At 34.6% G+C, this 19,023-nt stretch overlaps 1 protein-coding gene across 1 annotated transcript; it reads right to left on the reverse strand.

Annotated features, from left to right (window-relative positions):
• Positions 1 to 5,517: 5,517 nt before the first annotated feature.
• On the reverse strand, positions 5,518 to 14,019 carry LOC129242907 (uncharacterized). The gene is made up of 4 exons (XM_054879831.1): positions 13,804 to 14,019; positions 6,822 to 6,982; positions 6,437 to 6,559; positions 5,518 to 6,355 (listed from the first exon to the last, which is right to left on the reverse strand). The coding sequence occupies exons 1-4, from the start codon at positions 13,847 to 13,849 to the stop codon at positions 6,290 to 6,292; spliced, it is 396 nt and encodes a 131-aa protein (XP_054735806.1). The 5' UTR covers positions 13,850 to 14,019; the 3' UTR covers positions 5,518 to 6,289.
• Positions 14,020 to 19,023: the final 5,004 nt, after the last annotated feature.

Here is a 19,023-nt window from a genome sequence, read left to right on the forward strand (position 1 = left end):
GACCATTTTAAATGTATAAAAGCAAAGAAACAGCTGAAACAACTAGTTTTGAATATGTATGGGTGTATACATCCTTTGGGCTGTTGGTGTAAACCTTCTCTTTCACGTGGCCCCAAAGAAAAAAGTGACAAGGTGTTAAATCACAACATCAATGGTTTTGTTGCTTGTGTGGCACGTAGCGCCGTATTGTTAAAAATAAACGTTGCCCAGATCAATACCATCCAATTCCGGTCATAAAAAATCGTTAATCATATCTCGTTAATCATCTTATTGGAAAACCCTTTATGTAAATATTTACGCAAGTACTCTTACTTGCACGTGCTCTATTAGTATCGCCAAAAAGCAGATTAAGTCAGATACACAACTCAGTCACAAATATTCCAGGGATTTGCAGTGCCGCGTATTTCCTCCAATTCTAAACTCCCGTGGAGAAGACGCTTCTTTGAAATATTGAGAAATTCGAGCTTCCACTGAATTCTGCATTTTTCATAGTTCCTTAGGGGGATTAAATGATCAAGCAAACAAAGCGAAGTGAAATTACTGTAGAGTAGGAAGAGTAGGGGAAAGTAATGGAAACAACCAAACACAAGAAATTATACGCACACACTCACACTTTCTTTCCACGGCGTCTTCCGCAAAAAACTGCATTTGTGATTTCACAATTTAACGCGCGGCACTTCGTTCTCATTAAATTGTTTAGTCTAAGTCCCATAAAGCACAATATTACCAATCCATTCACTAAATTTTCACAAACATGTAATTTCATTTCCTCTTATTTGTTTTTTTCGCTAGTTTTGTATTAGTAGGGGACCTGACGTCAGACTTGTCAAAATTGCGAAAGATAAATTAAGTGTATTTGGATCACGCCACCCCCATTTAAAAAAAATAATTTTAAAAATTTTAATACTTACTACAAAACACAATTTCCGTTTTCGAAATTCATTTATGGGAAAAAATCATTTATTGGTTGTTATTTTCGTATATCACCAACACAGTCTCAATTTTTCCGTAAACACATCACAAGTGACGTCAGCTCGTCAGCTGATTCTAGCAAGAGTGTATTGCATATTCTGCATCGATATTTTTGAGTTATTTTCCATGAGTTTTACGAAATCCATGGGTAGTTTTAAATAAAATGTTATCAAAATGCGTGCCTAGTTAAGTATGGCATAATATCAACAGGCAGATGGTTATTATATGTTTCATATTTATTATTCAGTTTTTATCAAGAAGTTCAGAAAAATAATTATTTCGATGATCAGTGATCCTAATTAAGTATACAGTTATTTCAATCAAGTTACCTATAAGCGCTACTCACTAAGACCCTAGTATCAATTTACCACAATCAAAAGATCTGTATACACAACTCAATTCACAAGTCAAATAAAATATCAGTCAACCTCAAACTAATTCGTTCTTACACCTAATATATTATTAGGTGTTTCATCGAGCTCTTGATCTTAGTTTGTAGCGTGCGAGTTGATTTTTTCCTCTACAGTTTTATGCCGACTCCAAACGGCAGCTAGTTTTTTGCGGCAGAAGCTTTTTCATGGCATAAATACACTCGGAGATTTGCCATTGCCTGTTTTGAAAAGACTGCTGCTAGAAAAAACTTCTTCCATTTGTGGTATTTCGTGCGTGAGCGCTTCCGAGCGGTAGTTGCGCACCAACCCATTCTGCTAAGGCGCCCTCAAACTGAATACTTTCTCCATTAAAATAATCGCGCAAGTGGAAATATCTCCCTGCACTCTGCAGATCCGAGAAAATGTCTGATTTTGCTCTACAATTATTTAAAGACCCATCAGAGAATAAATCGCTACAGTGTAACCCTTGTAAGCGATCCTTTGATTCATCACCAATTCAGTCTTATTGCTGCTCTAATGAAATTGAATGTATTCAGAAATTAAGGATACACGGAATGAATGGAAAAAGTAGGGCTGGCGCTTTGGGTTGAACTACGAGATAAATTAGTGTCAATCCTATAATTTTTTAAGCGCAATTTAATTTAGTGGACATTTTTGGTACTGGATATCTTCGAATGCGAATAACGTCCATATATTCTAAGTGTATATTTAAGGCAAGTCTATGTTCTATGCTGTTTTAGAAATATGCATGAAAGCAAGTTGATGAATGCCTCAGTATTAATGAACTAGCTGCCTGGACATGAGAACAATAAAATTAATAACGAGTTATATACCAGTTCATTTCACGAAAATTTCAATATGAAAAGTTTAACTCTCATTGGATAGAATGTACAGTACAGAAGTCAAGCCACCCATCAAACGGACAACAACTTAAGAATGCTCACTGAGTACTGCAGACGATATACTGCACTCTCTCCTTCCATCTCAGTCTCAAATGCAAGTATCTGTCGGGTAGGACAGTCCGAAGTCTATGAAAAGTGGCACGAATTCTAACACAAGCTATCAGAAACTTAAAAACCGGATCAAAAATCAATTGTGGGTGAATAATAAGCTTTAATTATTTGTTATTAGTAATAAATAATTTCGTCGAATTCTTCATAGAGATTGTTCACAGTACTAGTTTACATTTGAACTGATAATGAACTGTTTTGTTAATGACAGCTCTCTTCCGTAAAACAAACCTATTCGCCTCAGACTTGAACAATACCTCAAAATATTAAAAATTTTCATCTAAAGTGCGAAAGTTTGGCCGGTAAGTTCGTACGATAAGCTAGCTAATATGCAAAACTGATATTTCCCGCCTTGGTTCGCCTTGTAGAAGAGGAATAGACACCTTTAATGCGGGTGCATGGATCTGTGTAGACGAAGGTTGAATTTGATCTGAATCGCTTTTCTAGACAACATTTTAAATATCGTCTTCTGAATTTATCTGGAATCACGGATGTGTAGAAATTTTACACGCACTCTTCTCGAAAATTTTCTGAACGATTCACGCCGTCGCGACGGTGTGGGTGATGGTCAAAGAATATATTTAAATGGCTTTTTTTTTGTTTTTGCTTTTTTTATTCAAAGAGAGTATTATCATATTATTATTAGTTTATGCACCGGAGAATTCTCAATTTCTAGGATGAAAATGAATATATTAGGCACACGCCATTTGGTCAAAAGATTTGATAAAATCTAATTGGGAAATATTAGGAAATATTGCAAATTTGCAAAATAACTTTATTTGGACCTCTAGCAACTCGGGCGTAGTTTGGTTATTTTCCAGTATTTTTGCATAAAGGAAAATAAAGTAACCTCTTAAAAATGTATATTTTTTGAACTTTGAAATACTCACTAATAGTTCAGCCATTTTCGCAAAAATATGGTTGATGATAAAAATTAATACATTTAACTATGAACTTTTTATTTATAAATATTTTCCAAAAAACTCTTTTAAAATTTTCATTGCTTTTATCATCACAAATTTTTGTAGTTAATGAAGTTACAAATATGGTATACTTACTTTGAAAATGGTGCAAATCCAATATCCTTAAAGACAGTACTATTTAGTTCAAAATTGTTTTACATAATGTCTTTACTGCATTTTTATATAATTGACAATATTGTAAATGAAAGAAATATTTTTATACTTTCCCGGAATAGCGGTTTTTTTATAGAATATAAAGTCATCCAGGGGTGCCACAGAAATTCCTTCTCGCTGATTGAAGCGTTTAGAAAATGTAAACACAATCAAACAGGTAAAGCCTAAAGCGATATATGCGCTGGACAAAATATAAATTTCATTTTGGCTATAATGTGGCTTAAAGCTGTTCAGTCCCCCAAGAACGGCGTAGAAATGATAAAACATAAACTTTTATATTCTGGACACTCTTATCTCTATCAAATGATACCGTTTTTGGAATTATGGAGGGTACTATAAGAAAAGTTCTTAAAGACTATTATACAATCACAAAACAATTTCGAATACATAAAAAGTTTATTTTGCATGAAATGAAACAAGCTCATTTTGTTTCTAGAAAGCCCTTGTTTTGGTATCATATACTTTTGGTTTTGTGAAAATGTCTGATTTTGTGCAGAATAATCGTCATTTGCGGGAAGCGAGAGCTACAAAAAGTTTATTGAGATGGTTCCGTCGCTTCAAAAACGGTGATTTTAATGTTGACGACCGGCCGCGTGAAGGCCAAAAACCTTCGAAAACGCTGAATTGGACGCATTGCTCAATGAGGATTCGTGTCAAACGCAAGAAGAGCTTGTTTCAGTATTAGGAGTTACCAGCCAATCCATTTCCAAGTGATTGCATGCTTTGGGAGTGATTTAGAAACAGGGGACTTGGGTTCCTTATGAGTTAAAACCAAGGGATGTTGCGTTTTTTCGCCTGGGAACGACTGTTCCAGCGGCAAAAGAGGAAAGGTTTTCTTCTTCGCATCGTGACGGGTGATGAAAAATGGATTCATTACAGCAATCCAAAGAAAAGGAAGTCATGGGGACTGCCCGGTTATGCTTCTATGTCGTCGCCTCGGCCGAATATTCACGCTGCGAAGGTTATGCTATGTATTTGGTGGGACCAAGTTGCTGTTATTTATTATGAACTGTTAAAACCAAGCGAAACCATCACTGGGGATCACCATCGACTTCAATTGATGCGATTGAGCCGAGCACTGCGCGAGAAGCGGCCGGAATATGCGGGGAGGCATGCAAAAGTGATTCTACAGCATGACAACGCTCGGGCTCACTTTGCCAAACCCGTTAAAACCTACCTGAAAACACTAAAATGGGAAATTCTACCCGACCCGCCATATTCTCCAGATATTGCGCCGTCCGATTATCACCTGTTCCGATCGATTGCACATGGTTTAGCTGACCAACAGTTCCATTCATATGAAGATGTAAAAAAATGTCTTGATCCGTTGATAGCCTCAAAAGATGAACAGTTTTATCGCGATTGTATACGAGATCTACTAGAAAGGTGAGAAAGAGTAGTAGTCAGCAATGGACAATACTTTTAATGATTCACTTGTAACCATTTTTACAGAATAAGGTTGTATTTTCATCAAAAAACAGTGAGAATTTAGTTGCGAACCTAATATAAAACCTCATTTAGTGAGAATGAGCAGTTTAAGTCACTAAATTTATTGCTCTCTCGGGGAGAAAGACAGAACTTTAGAAATATAGTACACCACGTTTACATCATGATTCCAGACCCTTCACATTAGGAAGATTTACAGATATAATTGATTCATTACATCCCTCCAATTCATGTTTATTTCCGAAAATTTCATTATAATAAAAAAAGTTACAATATATTAATAATTAGAATACAAATAATTTTGGTTGAATGGTAAATGTTGAAATAAATCCTTTTTATTTTATTATTTCTTTTTTTTTATTGTTGAAAATTCACTAAAAAAATGGAAATATTTTTTTTAGATATTTATTAAAGAAAGGTTTTTACTTTTTGCTCTCTTTGAAATTGGTTTAAGTCCTTTTGAAGTCATTAAAATCATACATTTTTGTTAATCCCATTAAAGCAATTATAAATTATAAATTTAAATCAATTTAATATTGAAAAAATACAAAACAACACGTATCCATATTTTTCAAAATATTCAAATGCAAATCCTCAAATATCTCCATATAAAATAAATTACACTTACACAAACGGCTCAATCAATCAAAACCGTCATCACAAAAACAAAAAAAATGAAGTAAGCGTTTTTAGATATTTCAAGTGAACCCCTCCGCCAACTCTTCCAGATATTTGATGTAGCCACTTGAAAGAAATAATTGATATGTTTACTATTTCTAATAGTCCCAATTAATTCAACTGTTTACAATATTTTATTATTCGCTTCTATCTTTTTTGATTGACACATTTTAAATATAACATAAAAACTCCGTATACAAATATTTACAATTGAATAACAACATCGTCACTAAATCAACTACATAAATTATTGTACAATTATTGCCACGCCTTTTACGTGTGCATTTACAGGCAATTACATACATACATATGTTAATATGCATACATAGGTATGTATATGAATATTCATATTTGCGTACATAACAAATATACAAACATACATACATATAAGTGAAAAAAAAACACGTTAGCGCTAGCATTTCAGTAATTTACAAATTTACTAAATTTGTTTAAATGAAATCGACTGATTTCGAATCTCATTAATTAAGTTTATATATTTAGAAATATTTTAGGATATTTACGCTATAGCAAATTATAACTAATTACAATAACATAAATACGATTGCACTTAACTAATTACTTGTCAGTAAGGTCACTTAGCGTGAACTTGAGACGCGCAGATGTTTAGGGCGCTTCGAAGTGGATAGGTTGCGTTTCAATAATCTTCATCCTCGTCAGGTGGTTCTGTGGCATACGTCAGCTCGTTCAGATAAAACCATTTCTGGAATATATGTAAATGTTAATAAAAATGATCTCGAAAATTTTTACACTCATTGGCAGTGTTGATATTTCTATTCATTACCGGTGACTCTGTACAATTAAAATTGTAATCCCAATCACAGATGCGATACTCCTGATTGAAAGAAGTCTCGTTGGCGCATAAATGCGGTATGCGATTACCCTCTTCATCGCACATGTGGAAGATCTAAGCATTTTAATGAGAAAATGGTCAAGTTAATGAAATTGTGTGCATACTTTTAGGCTGTTAACAATTATTAAAAGTGGTACTCGAAAGCTACTTAAATTAAAAATTCCACAACTTTGAATAAATGTGAGCAATACCAACTTCGCTCTTCTCTCTCTAACACACACACATACGCAATTGAAGCAAAACTAAGCTTTTCTTATGTTTACGTCTTTTTTTAGCATAATTTTTTTTTTCATTTTATTTCTTATCTACTATTCACCTGACAATTGTACTCCATGTCGGCGTAGAAGCCAACCGGTCGATGCGTGCAATCAAAAGAGAATGTGATATTATCTAAATTCGTCCACTCTTTCGTTTTGTGATTTTGAAATACTGGACTGGCGGCATCTTGTAACGTCAAGGCTGCAAGTAGAATTGGACCTGTATACATGCAGCAGATTTTGCCACAGATACGATACGAATAATTTTTGTTAATAATCAGTCAACGATATTTACAAGTTTGTACAAGATGATTTTTTATGGACATGGTGTTAGTTTTTCTATTTCCTTCTTTGCTGTTGTTGCACTTATAGATATTTGGGGTTAATTAGTGTTTATAGAAATGGCAAAAGCAATATTTTTAAATGTAGGATATTACAAAATATAGTATGGCTAAAATATTCAGCAAATGAACAGTGACTGTGAATAATGGTGGGACGGCTATTTTTTGTATAAAGCTTGCAATATTTGTAGCGTTCACTATTTTTGTTAATATATTGCAATATAAAGACTACAAAAGCAGCAATAAAAGCCCAAACCTTTTGAAAAATCTTAAAACTAATGAGACCAGATATTTCGACAAAACTGACAGGAAACATGAAAAAAATGCGCATGACTCTTGGCGAAAATCTCCTAACTTCTCATAATAGTGAATTCTGGTTTAAAATATCAGAATAGAGTGAATAAAAATAATGGATAATTGACAAAATTTTCAAAATATTATTTGAATTTTCGAAATTTGCAAACATCAAATTTTTTCCATTCTTTAAGCTTTTAAGAAGTTTGAAGCTTTTATTTAGGTGTTTTCATTAGAATATAAGCTGTGCTTTTATATTAAATCCAAATTTTACACTTAAAAAACATAAATTTCGAAGTGTAAAATTTGGTTCGCATCGAACTTTAAACACTCGCGTACAATTTAGCAAAATTTATTATAATTTCAGCTGGTCGTAAGTTCTGGAATAAAAAAACAAACTTAAAGACAATGAGAGCTAAGCCTTCTAGCTTCAAATAGACAGATGGAAATTGAGTTTTACTATATAATATAGTTTTTTAATAGCGGCCGCCACTCGGCAGACAATTGCAAACCACCGAGTTTTTTGTCATGAAAAAGCTCCTGATAAAAAATATCTTAAAACTGAAGGTCCCTCCATTTGTGGAATAACATCAAGATGCACGCCACAAATAGCAGGAGGAGCTTGGCCAAACACCCAAAAAGGACATAGACGCCAATTATAATATATATGCATGTATATATAAAGTGGGTATGGTCTTATGAAATCTCAGTAATATTTATCTTAAGTATCTAAATAAAGTGGGAAGTAGTACCTGCACAAAGTTTAGGTGAGTTTTATTAAGTCACAATCAAGATATACTAAGACACACAATCAAGATATACTCAAGATTTATTAAGACACAATTAAGATATATATTTGTAAATTTTTTTGGGCTCGTCACTTTCACCAAAAATAAGTAATCTTGCATCATTTACAACAGATATCTTTTTTTTATTTTTCAAAATATCCATTATATAATATAAGAAGTGGGTGTGGCTATTACCCAATTTCACTCATTTTAAATGCCAAATTACCTTCGTAGAAGCGTAAAATATGCACGAAATTTTATTCAAAAATATATTAAATTTTACTTTGGTTATACATACTTAAATCGATTCCTCTCTTCATTCTGAGCATTTTGGTGTACAAATATACAAAGTTGGTTCAATAAGTCCTCGTGTTTGATGACAGAGGGCATTCCTGAGAGAAGGTGCTGTAAGCATCGTGTGGTGCCATCTATCAAATGACGGTAAACAAATTTAAGACTGATTGATAGGTTAGTTTGGATTTGGCAACTATTCGAGTAAGACGTGTTTCCCGATTTTCGCTAAAATGGAAAAAGAGCAGTAACGTTCGGTAATTGGCCTTTTGTTTTTGGATGAGAAAAATGCGAGGAGATAAAAGCAAAGTTGGGTGCTGGATATGGAGACACTTCGCCATCTATGACCACAGTAAGAAATTGGTTCAACGAATTTAAGCGTGGGTGAATATCTGTTTTAGATGAGGAGCGACCACGACGCCCGGCAGGCGTGCTTACCGAGGAGCGAACGAAAGTGCGCGAAGTAACAGAGGCCATAAGTGTGTCGGCCGGAACGGCAATTAAGATTTTACATGATAAGTTGGCGATGATAAAATTGTTAATTAATTTAATTTACTTCATTAATATTTATGATAAGTTGGCGATGAAAATTTTGTCGGCCCGATAGGTGCCCTAATTGCTCATCGTGGACAACAAGCGGATGTGGCTGTTAACTTCGAAGCAGTGTTGGGAGCAATTTCCGCGAGGTCCGAAGGAATTTTCGCGTCGCGTTGTAAGAATCAAAACAATGGGTTTCTCCCGGTTAGTCTGCTCCAAAGAAAGCCAAGACAGTCCCATCAGCCGAAAAGGTCATGACGACGATTTTTTGGTATGCGAACAGCGTCATCCTCATGGAATTAAAAAAAAGGAACGATAACTGGACAATACTAGAGTGAGTTATTGGACCGCTTTCACAAAAAATTGAAGGAGGCACTGTCGCATTTGGGGAAAAAGAACGTGCTGTTTCACCACGATAACGTGCCAGCACTTTCATATGGAGTTGTCACCGCCAAACTGCATGAATTACCGCCGAACTCCCGATATGGTTCCCTGCGACTTTTTCTTTTTCCCTAATATAAAGATATGATTTGCGGGGAAAAAATTATTATAGTTGAAGCGAAGAAGCCATCGTCGAGACAGAGGTGAGAGCTCGAGAAATTCTATTTTTGGAGGGGTTAAAATAACAATTTGTTTTTCATTTCTAACGCGGGTACTTATTGAAAACCCCTTTTTTTATGTATGTATGTCGATACATATCTATGCTTTTATGCTGTTACATATAACCGTTATATGACCAAAATTAGACTACACTTTAGCACAAGTGCATATGGTTATAAAAAACGGTGCGATAACTGTTAACAGTGACTGTAAGCTTGAGCAATTTGCAAGGTTTAGTTAAGGTGTGTCGGTTGCTAAAATTTTAATAATGAGTGCAATGAATAAATCAATTTTTACGTAGTGCCAGATAAAGAGACGTATGTAAACAGAGTAGCTGAAGTACAGGTTTCTTTTATAACCATAAATTGCTTGATAGAAACAGTTTCTCACTTTGGAACAATTTACTTTCAGTGAGTAATTGAGTAGTTGGGGCCTCATTTTTCTCTTTATTTTAAATAAGTTACTAAAAGCATTATTTCGATGAAGCACTATTTCGGTTATGAACGATTGTTTGCGAGCTCACTAGCAGACATGGCCTGCGATTTCAGCAGCACGACATGTCATGCCACACATCTCGTTAAATAATCGATCTTTTGGTGCACTAAACCCAGACGTCATATTATTAGCCGTCGGGTGGTTCCGTAGCTACATTTTGACCCTTTCAACATTTTTTGTAGTGTGGTCAGAAAGATGAATATTATGTGAATAATGTAGAAAAGATTTAGGCCGTTCAGAGGCACTGTTACGCCTCAAGGGTTCGTCAAATAATGTCAGTCACGATCAAAAGCCTTGACCATTTTGTGTATGCTGTATTATGTTATTTAAATGTCTAGAAGATTGGAAATTTTTAATAAAGTTACTATATCAAATACCAAAAAAAAAAGGATTTCAGTATATTTTATTTTTAAAAATAAATTTGTATGTGGACCTTTTTTGGCATTGGATGGAACCGCTTGTTAGGAAATATGGTATATAAAATTGAAGAATTTTGTATCTATTAAGTATAAGCGAAAGAATACGAATTTAAGCGGATCCGAGCGAGACTCTGTATTCATTTTGAAAGTTGATGAGGGCAAATGCGATGATTTAAGTAAAAAAATAAAGTTTTAGCTCAAAATTCAAGAAATATTTATCTACAGAATTATAGGGCGAATGATGGATGTAAATTATTTATATGAAATAAGCAGCAATGCGAATGCATGTCGAACTATTAGCAATTTGACTGGGCCACCATGTAAGTGGAAATACGGCTTAGTAAAATGCCAAAAACGGTAAAATTTCTGAATGAATTTCTAATCATTTTGATGATATTATAATACAAATACATTATATACATTTGTTATATTTATAAATCAACCGGCAACAAGAAATACTAGAAATTACAGCAAAAATATTTCATACATTCAACATACATACAAAAGTACTTGTTTCTGTGATAACGGTACATGCATATAGGAAAGTTGCAGCCGTTGTAGCCGATGGAATGGTCCGTGACTATTATTCGGAAGTGCGCAGGTGCGAATTTCCGTGCATGAAACACCAAACAATAGAAAAAGTTTCTTCTAAGAGCGGTCGCCCCTCGACAGGCAATGACAAGCCTCCGAGTTTGTTTGTGCATTGTAAAATTTCCTCATAAAAAAACCACTTGGCGTTTGCAGTCGACTTAAAACTGTAGATCCCTCCATTTGTGGAACAACAACAAGAAGCTCAGTCACATACGCAATATAGAAACCAGCTCAATTTTCTGTATCAAACGCGTTGTCCAATGAATTATTAACGATCCAATTACCCTTTTCCGTCTTACTTCGCACTTCATATTTGATAAAGTTCTCTACTTAAAAATCAAAAATTTTCATTTTCCTTTTGTACTTAAATTCCAAAATATCAAATCATTAACACACCCATTTGGACTTGACCTACTTATTTGTTAAAACTTACTTGAAATAAAATTTTGGCCGCAAATATATAAGTACTTTCCAAATGCTTTCACATTACCTTCATAAATACCCATCTACCGAAAAACAAACACCAATTAAACTAACAACAAAAAAGCGTTTCAAGTTCATGCAGAAAATAATAATTTTTCAAACTTGTTTATCAATGTAAAAACTCAACCCAATTAATTAAAACAAGGAAACATCGAGGCCGTGGCGAAAACCCAAAAGCAAGTCATTAGCCATTTACCCATTTGTCATTAAACCATACTCAAAAACAAAAAAAAACAAAAATGAATCAACAATTACCAATCACCAATCAGTACTCAAGTTGACCACGGAGTAATTAATATATCAAAATATTTACCGTTACTCATCGCTAAAGTAGGTATAAAACATTGAGAAAAAATTGATTTCTACGATATATAAAATTATTATTATTAGTTGCTACCGTACTGAAGCTATGTAAAATACATACATGCATATACATGTAGATATACATATGCCATATATATGTATATATATATATATATATATATTTATATATATGTATACAGGGTGTTTCATATGTGGTTTTTTAATCCTGTGCTATTTTGACAATGATAGTTCTTTCCCACTAGAAGTTTTGACCAAAAGTCAGTGTTAAATCGCCGGAGAATAAAATTAATTGAAAATCAATTAAATATCTTATCAAAAACTTATTTCCAAAGTCAATGTTATGTTGAATGCCATTGCATTTCATAAAAAGGTATCAAAATCATATTTTCTGACTAAGCAAATATTCCTCTGGGCGTCTATGTAAATAAACAGAACTGTCGCATATCGGCATCGGAAAATCGGCACATCAGTGTCGAGGAGCCATTGCATCCTGAGAGAATGAATGGTAAATACACATACAAGATACACGTATTTTTGTGGCTGTAAATGGAAAACATAGACTTGCACGATCTTTGGTATCAGCAAAATGGCGTGTCCAACCATATAGTACACGCCACAATTGATATTTTGTGCGACAAATTCGGCAATTGTATTACTAACCGTTGACTCCGTTCAATTTTTTTGCGAGGTGCGCGAAGAACCGACTGACCGATATCGAGCAAGCCATTAATGGGAGACTCAATTGTGAGGGTCACTATGAAAATGAGCCCGGCAAACACTGTTTTCGCATTTTTACTGATAGCTCCAGAACCGAGCCCGGTCCGGCTTTGGTGTCTACGTAGAATACAGAGGGATTAAACTACACTTAGCTTTTGGAATGTACACATCTGTGTTTCAAGCGGAGGTGTTTGCTGTTCAGGAAGCAATGAACTTTGTTCTGGAAAACAGATGGAGGGGCTGATCTGTTTGTGTCTGCAGCGACAGCAAAGCTCCAACCCTCCAACCACTTCAAGGGTAGTTGAGTCCAGTAAATCGAGGGAGAACTATGTCGTTAGACTTAATATTCTGATGCTAACATGGATCCCGGCACACGTGGGTATCGCGGGTAACGAGATCTCTGACTCTTTAGCTGGGAGGGGCTTTGACGCCAACTTTTTTGACCCGGAGCACGTTCTGTCATTCGGGTTACTCTAATCCATAAGCGAGCTTGGCAGGCTGAGAGAAGCTGCAGATGGACAAAACTGATATTTACTGTCCGACGGACTGTCGCAGCTGCTCCTGTCACGAGATTAAAATCGTATTGTATAAATAATGTGGCTGTCTGCGCGTTCAAGTAAGACAATAAGTGAAGACATTTTTTGATTGATGTTATGTTATGCGTTGTAGTACGGGTTAAATAAGAGGATAAAGCAAACGTTAAAACATAATTTACAGTATATGTTAAGGATTGTATAAGTTGAAGTTCTCGTATGCTTAAAATTTATTTATGTTAAAAATTGGTAAAAGTATATGTGACAATAAAGGCCAAAGAATAGTACGAACTATCGGTTTTCGAGACTTTGATAATGAAAACAATATCCGTGCCTAAAAAATTGAGTTTACGTTTAAATATTTACTAAATGTGTCCCTAATGCTTAAAAAAGTTAAAAACATTTTAACTGCATGTTTCCAGTATGAAGATAAGCATTTTCAACAAGCAGCAAAAAATCAAATTTTCAATTTTGAAATTTTAAATAAACAGTCATCGTGGCAGGCCCATGCATTTACAATAAGTAACAATTTGGTACAGATTTTATTCGTAGCTCAATTAAATTTCAAGCGCTAAATGGACCACCCTGTACGTATGTAGATGCATATGTATACTTGTTGTTTACTCACCCAATAAAATGCCGGAAAGCCATAAAAAACGTTTAGTGTAATCCATTTTCGTCCATAGAAGTATTCCCCTTATGCGCAAATATTTCTACCTGAGTTTTGTCCATACGCTCTAAAATGCGCACTGCTCAAAGTTAGTCGCTTGCTCAGTGTTAGCTGCAGACCGATGGAAGCCAAAAGAAAGCGACAGGCTAGTGGTTAACTTCAATTGAAATTGTGTATGAGTGTTAGTGCAAGGTTTTAACTGAGTTTGTATAATAAGTGCGTGTCTTCACTTGAGTCCACATTCAAACGTGTAACTTGCTATTGTGGTTTGGCAGATTTAAGGTGCGCGGCCATAATGCGTAGAACAAGAAAAAAAATACGCAAAAGCAATTGGCATTGACAGACGTGTTCAATTTGCCAAGCACAAGCCACTCTCACACTCGTTGCATTTTTCTGGCCCAAATACAAAATCGCTGGATTTAGTTGGACTTGTGGTTACGGCTTCGGTCAGTCGGTTAGTTGGCGTAAAAAATTCGGCGAGTATTGTTAATTAACAAATTCACTGCAACAAGAAAAGAAAAAAATATATGAATGTTTTATGTATGTAAAGGAATGTTAAATTCCTGTTAAAAGTCTGCTCTCTCAACGCAATTTCGTTTTTAGACCAACTGTTATACGCATTTCGTCGAGAAATGTTAACCCCACATCTACATCTTCTATAAATTATGTTAAAAATGTTCTGTTAAAACAGAAATGTTAGGTGGAGAGCGCGAATTTCAGTGTTAAAACATATTTGTCTTACCGAATTTCTTGCCGTCACTGTCTTAACATCAGCTGTCATTGCGTAGTTTGACAACTCAATTTTAACTTTATGGCCTCATTTGCATGCGCGCATGCGGCGATCCGATTTGCTTGATACCAGTTTGGAATGTTAAGACAGCAAGGTGCCCACATGAGAAAACGGGACAAAGTCAAAACAGAAATTTGACAGATGTTTAGACACATTTAGTAGAAGGTGGAGGTGTACGGCAACATAAACCAATTAGCATTTTAGGCTACCACAAAGTAATCTATTTGTAAACAGCAGATTGATAAGCTAAAATTTGTTTATTTTGCCGGTATTTTATTCAACGAGTTTAGATGGAACTTCTTTTTGTGTGTCAACTATGTCGATCATAAAAAAGTAGGGTTCAAGCCCCCTTTTCCTTTCCTTTAATTTTAATTATTTTTTATTCATAGATTCGTTTGTTTTATTTGTTTAGCGAAATTTATTCAAATTTAGGATAATATCAATATAAGCTGGAAACGAAGCGCCAATCCGGGCATTAGAAGAACTCAACTTTACCGAAAAAGTAAATTAGAGTGAGGAGCTCAAAATTTAAAGTTCTTTTCTAGAGAAAAAGTAAATCACATATTTTAACATAAGTGAACAATTCAAAATTTTCCATGAAATAAGCCACGGAGGAAGACATTGGATGGTCAGGATAAATAAGGCAGACCCTTTCTCGACCTCGACCTATTGATTAAAAACAAAAAAAAAAAAAAATCCGGTTTGTAATTTCGCCTTTGTCAAACAAAATTTGAATACACGGCCTAATTTTTGATATTAATTGTTTGGAGCGATAAGTCTAAATTTAATGTGTTTGGAAATAATGGAAAATGGTACGTGAAACAGCCACTACTGCAGGTATTGAGTCTCCAATAAACTAAAAAAAGATTAAAAATAATGATTTGTCGGTTATAATGTGGGAGTATTTTACATGCTCACGTGATGGTCCAATTGTACAAGGTAAAATGACTGGAATTATGAACAAAGATATCTTGCAACAACACTTGGTAGGAAATTACTCTGTTAATTCTCCTCTTACTTGAGTTTTACCGCAAGACAACCACTCCACACATTTTTCTCGGTTAGTAAAAGAGTAGATTAGCATCAATTTTATAAAAGCTCTTGAGTAACCGGCGAAAAGCGCCAACTTAAACCTAATAGAAAATTTGTGTTGAATCATAAAAAAAACAGTATCTGCAAAAAAGCCAGCAAATAAGGCTTCTTTAGGGCAGATCATTCAAGACTTCATTAGGTCAGATCATCCAGCACAATATTACTTAACGTCAATGCCAAAATTAGGTATACTCGATGAGTAAACGATATGCGGAGGTTATACGGCATAAGTGGGTTCCAACAAAATATTAGCAATGCAAGGTATTTTTTTGTTTTTTGTATTTGCGAATGAGGAGCTTTAAAATGTTTTAATATATTTTTCATTTCATTTTACTTCTATGCTTGTGTGCCTGTGTCCTGGTGCTGCTTTTTCATCCAGCGATTTTTTTCCGCGAAACCAGTGATAGAGTCAATTCACACAATTTAGTAGTAACATCCATTTATTTTCAGATTACTTATAATAATTACATGAGCACAAAATCGGTGGTGGAAAACACTGTTTTGCTCTTAAAATTTTATTGATCCACTAATTTAAATTTAAAAAATGCATAGCAATAAGAGGTATAAAAACCTTTTTTAATTAAATTTTTAAATTTTTTCCTCGTTTTGTTTTTATACAATCCTTGTTTTTGTCAGATTTATTGCTATGCTATATTATAACGTCACTACTACAGCACAATTTAATTTTGTGAGCACCAGTGTATGTAGAAACAAATTCCAAGTATGACAGCTTTCAATTTCTGGGCTTGCTTTATTGAGCTTTTCACATTTTTTGTAGTTTAGTAAATAACTACCTCTAATGTTCTTCACCCATTTTCTTGTGGTTTTTATAGCAGACCCAACCTACGTTTTCCGCAATTATAAGCCAATGATATGCGTAAATTGACAGGTGGGTGCACAATATTCATACATGAATATTAAATTAGCAGGGAAAAGTTGTGGGTGTTTAATTACAGTAAATAGAAGTGTTAGTAGGCATGGCTTAAAGTAATAGATTACTATTCATTTTGCACTCAACTCACCTTAAATGGTAGACGAGTATAAATATTTAATTGCACGCATTTTTACAATTTCATGCAGGTTAGGGAAAAAAAGGAGCCAATATTATAATATATACATTTAATAAACTGCAATATGTTGTACTATATTTTTTATTTTTTGCATACTGCCAGAGAACTACTGTTCGTTTCCGAGGCGAGTGGTACTGCGGACTTTATGATAATCGAATTGAAATAATTTTAAGGCTCATGAAATATGTGTCAGTGTTGCTGTTTTTGTAACAATATAAACACTCCGCTTAAATGTTCGGGGAATGTTGCTGAAGTGGCAAGCCTTGGTCGGATATACAAGGTGACACAAAGTTATGTTCCATTTTCAATCATTCAATCATTTCAAAGAAGAATTTCGTTCTTGAATAATTTTTTTACCGAATACAAAAAAATTGTTTAAGTAGTGAAAGTCTTTACATGGACCTTTCCAATTTTTTCTGTAAAGTGGAAAGATCTTAATACACATTTTTTACCATTTCGTCTCATTTTCTATTACTCTCCGCAAGATTTACAATGATAACTGTTTGCATTCCTTTTGAATATTCTCCTTAAAGGCTGTGGTCATCTGATGATTGTTGACATAAGCTCGCAACTTCAAGTAACCTCAGAGAAAGATATCTGAGTTGTTTAAATCGGGCGATGAACCGTAAAGAGTACCAGCCCAGAGTTGGACAAATATTTGAAGGCCTTGCCATCGAAATCCTACAGTGCTTGTGCTGAAAATCGTTAATGCTGTAGGTGCTCTCATACAGATCACCTCAGAAGTGTCGACAAAAAATTTCTTTGTTAAGATGGGTATTAGCAGATAATCCCTACAGTTAATATCGCCCACAGTTTTCAATTTGTTTTCTTATATGAATGAAATTAAAAGTAAATTAAATCGTGCAGTATTTTTGGAATGGCGGATTAGGACGATTTCAGGCACAACTCCAATCAAATCCCATTCCGGACAAAATCACAATATAAATAAGAAAAAAAAATGTAGACGATAGAGTGAGTTCAACACAAATATTTTCTATGTGACGGAGTCTGAGAGCAGCATTGTCATTCCTTACTTCCTTTGAAGAAGGCGGCTGTAGATATCACTGGGGAGCGTTACTTAGAAAGTGGAAAAAATGTTTGCAGAGCTTCGCCAAAAGAGAATCTTTCCTACTCTGGCTGGTTTCAACTTATTCTTGTTCACTTATTCTAAGTTCACACATATCCAGGCTTATTATGACAGAGTTGTAATAAAATTTTCATAATGAAATTATTATATTGCTGTTGCTACAGTTATTCTTTCAATCTTTCATTCATAGCCTATTCGCATAGACTACTTGCCACGTTGAGCTTGATAGCAGAATTTTCATAATTCAAACTATATTTACTAAAACTGTGAAAAGAATATTGGCATGCACTTGAAATACAAAAATTAGCATAAAACACGAAAAAGAAATCACAGAAACAACAAACCTCCACTTAAGGTTTATCTAAGGGGTTTTCCAATAACAGGTCTTATTTTGATATTCAAAGGAAAATGTTTTTTTTTAATATAAATTATCGGGTGCCTATTTCATTATAAAGAGGAAGGCATGTCGTTAATAGTAGAAAATAATATCAGGAAAATGACCACCACGACCACGCTTACAGGACAATGTCCTTTGCATAAAAATTTCCATAACCGAATTGCAAAGTGGCTGCCCTATGTCCTCGATAGCCTCACGAATTCCATCTTTGAGGTCTTGAATTGACCCTGGGCTGTTGGCGTAGACCTTCTCTTTCATGTGGTCCCAAACAAAAAAGTCACAAGGTGTTAAATCACAAGATCTCGGTGGCCAATTTCGAGAGAAACAACGGTCCGGAAACGTTTCCCTTAAAAGATCAATGGTTTCGTTGCTTGTGTGGCACGTAGCGCCGTCTTGTTCAAAATAAACGTTGTCCAGATCAATACCATCCAATTTCGGCCATAAAAAATCATTTATCATCTCTCGATAGCGCAATCCATTCACCAATAACACCTGTTATTGGAAAACCCTTTATATTCAAATGTTCTTTAAATTTGATACTTTTCCACTCTGAATGCCTCTCACTCAAAGTTACTCAATACTCGTAATGCACTTCATGAAGCAGAGCGCTGTGACTCGGCTATATGGTATATTTGCCAGTGTAGGCAAAAACAAAAGAACAAAAATTCGTTTGTACTTAGTTCCTATTTATATACATACATACATACACAAGTACAATAATACTTAAGTATACAAATAAATG

This window comes from Anastrepha obliqua, chromosome 3, assembly GCF_027943255.1.
Source record: "Anastrepha obliqua isolate idAnaObli1 chromosome 3, idAnaObli1_1.0, whole genome shotgun sequence".
Classification (NCBI taxonomy): Eukaryota; Metazoa; Arthropoda; class Insecta; order Diptera; family Tephritidae; genus Anastrepha; species Anastrepha obliqua.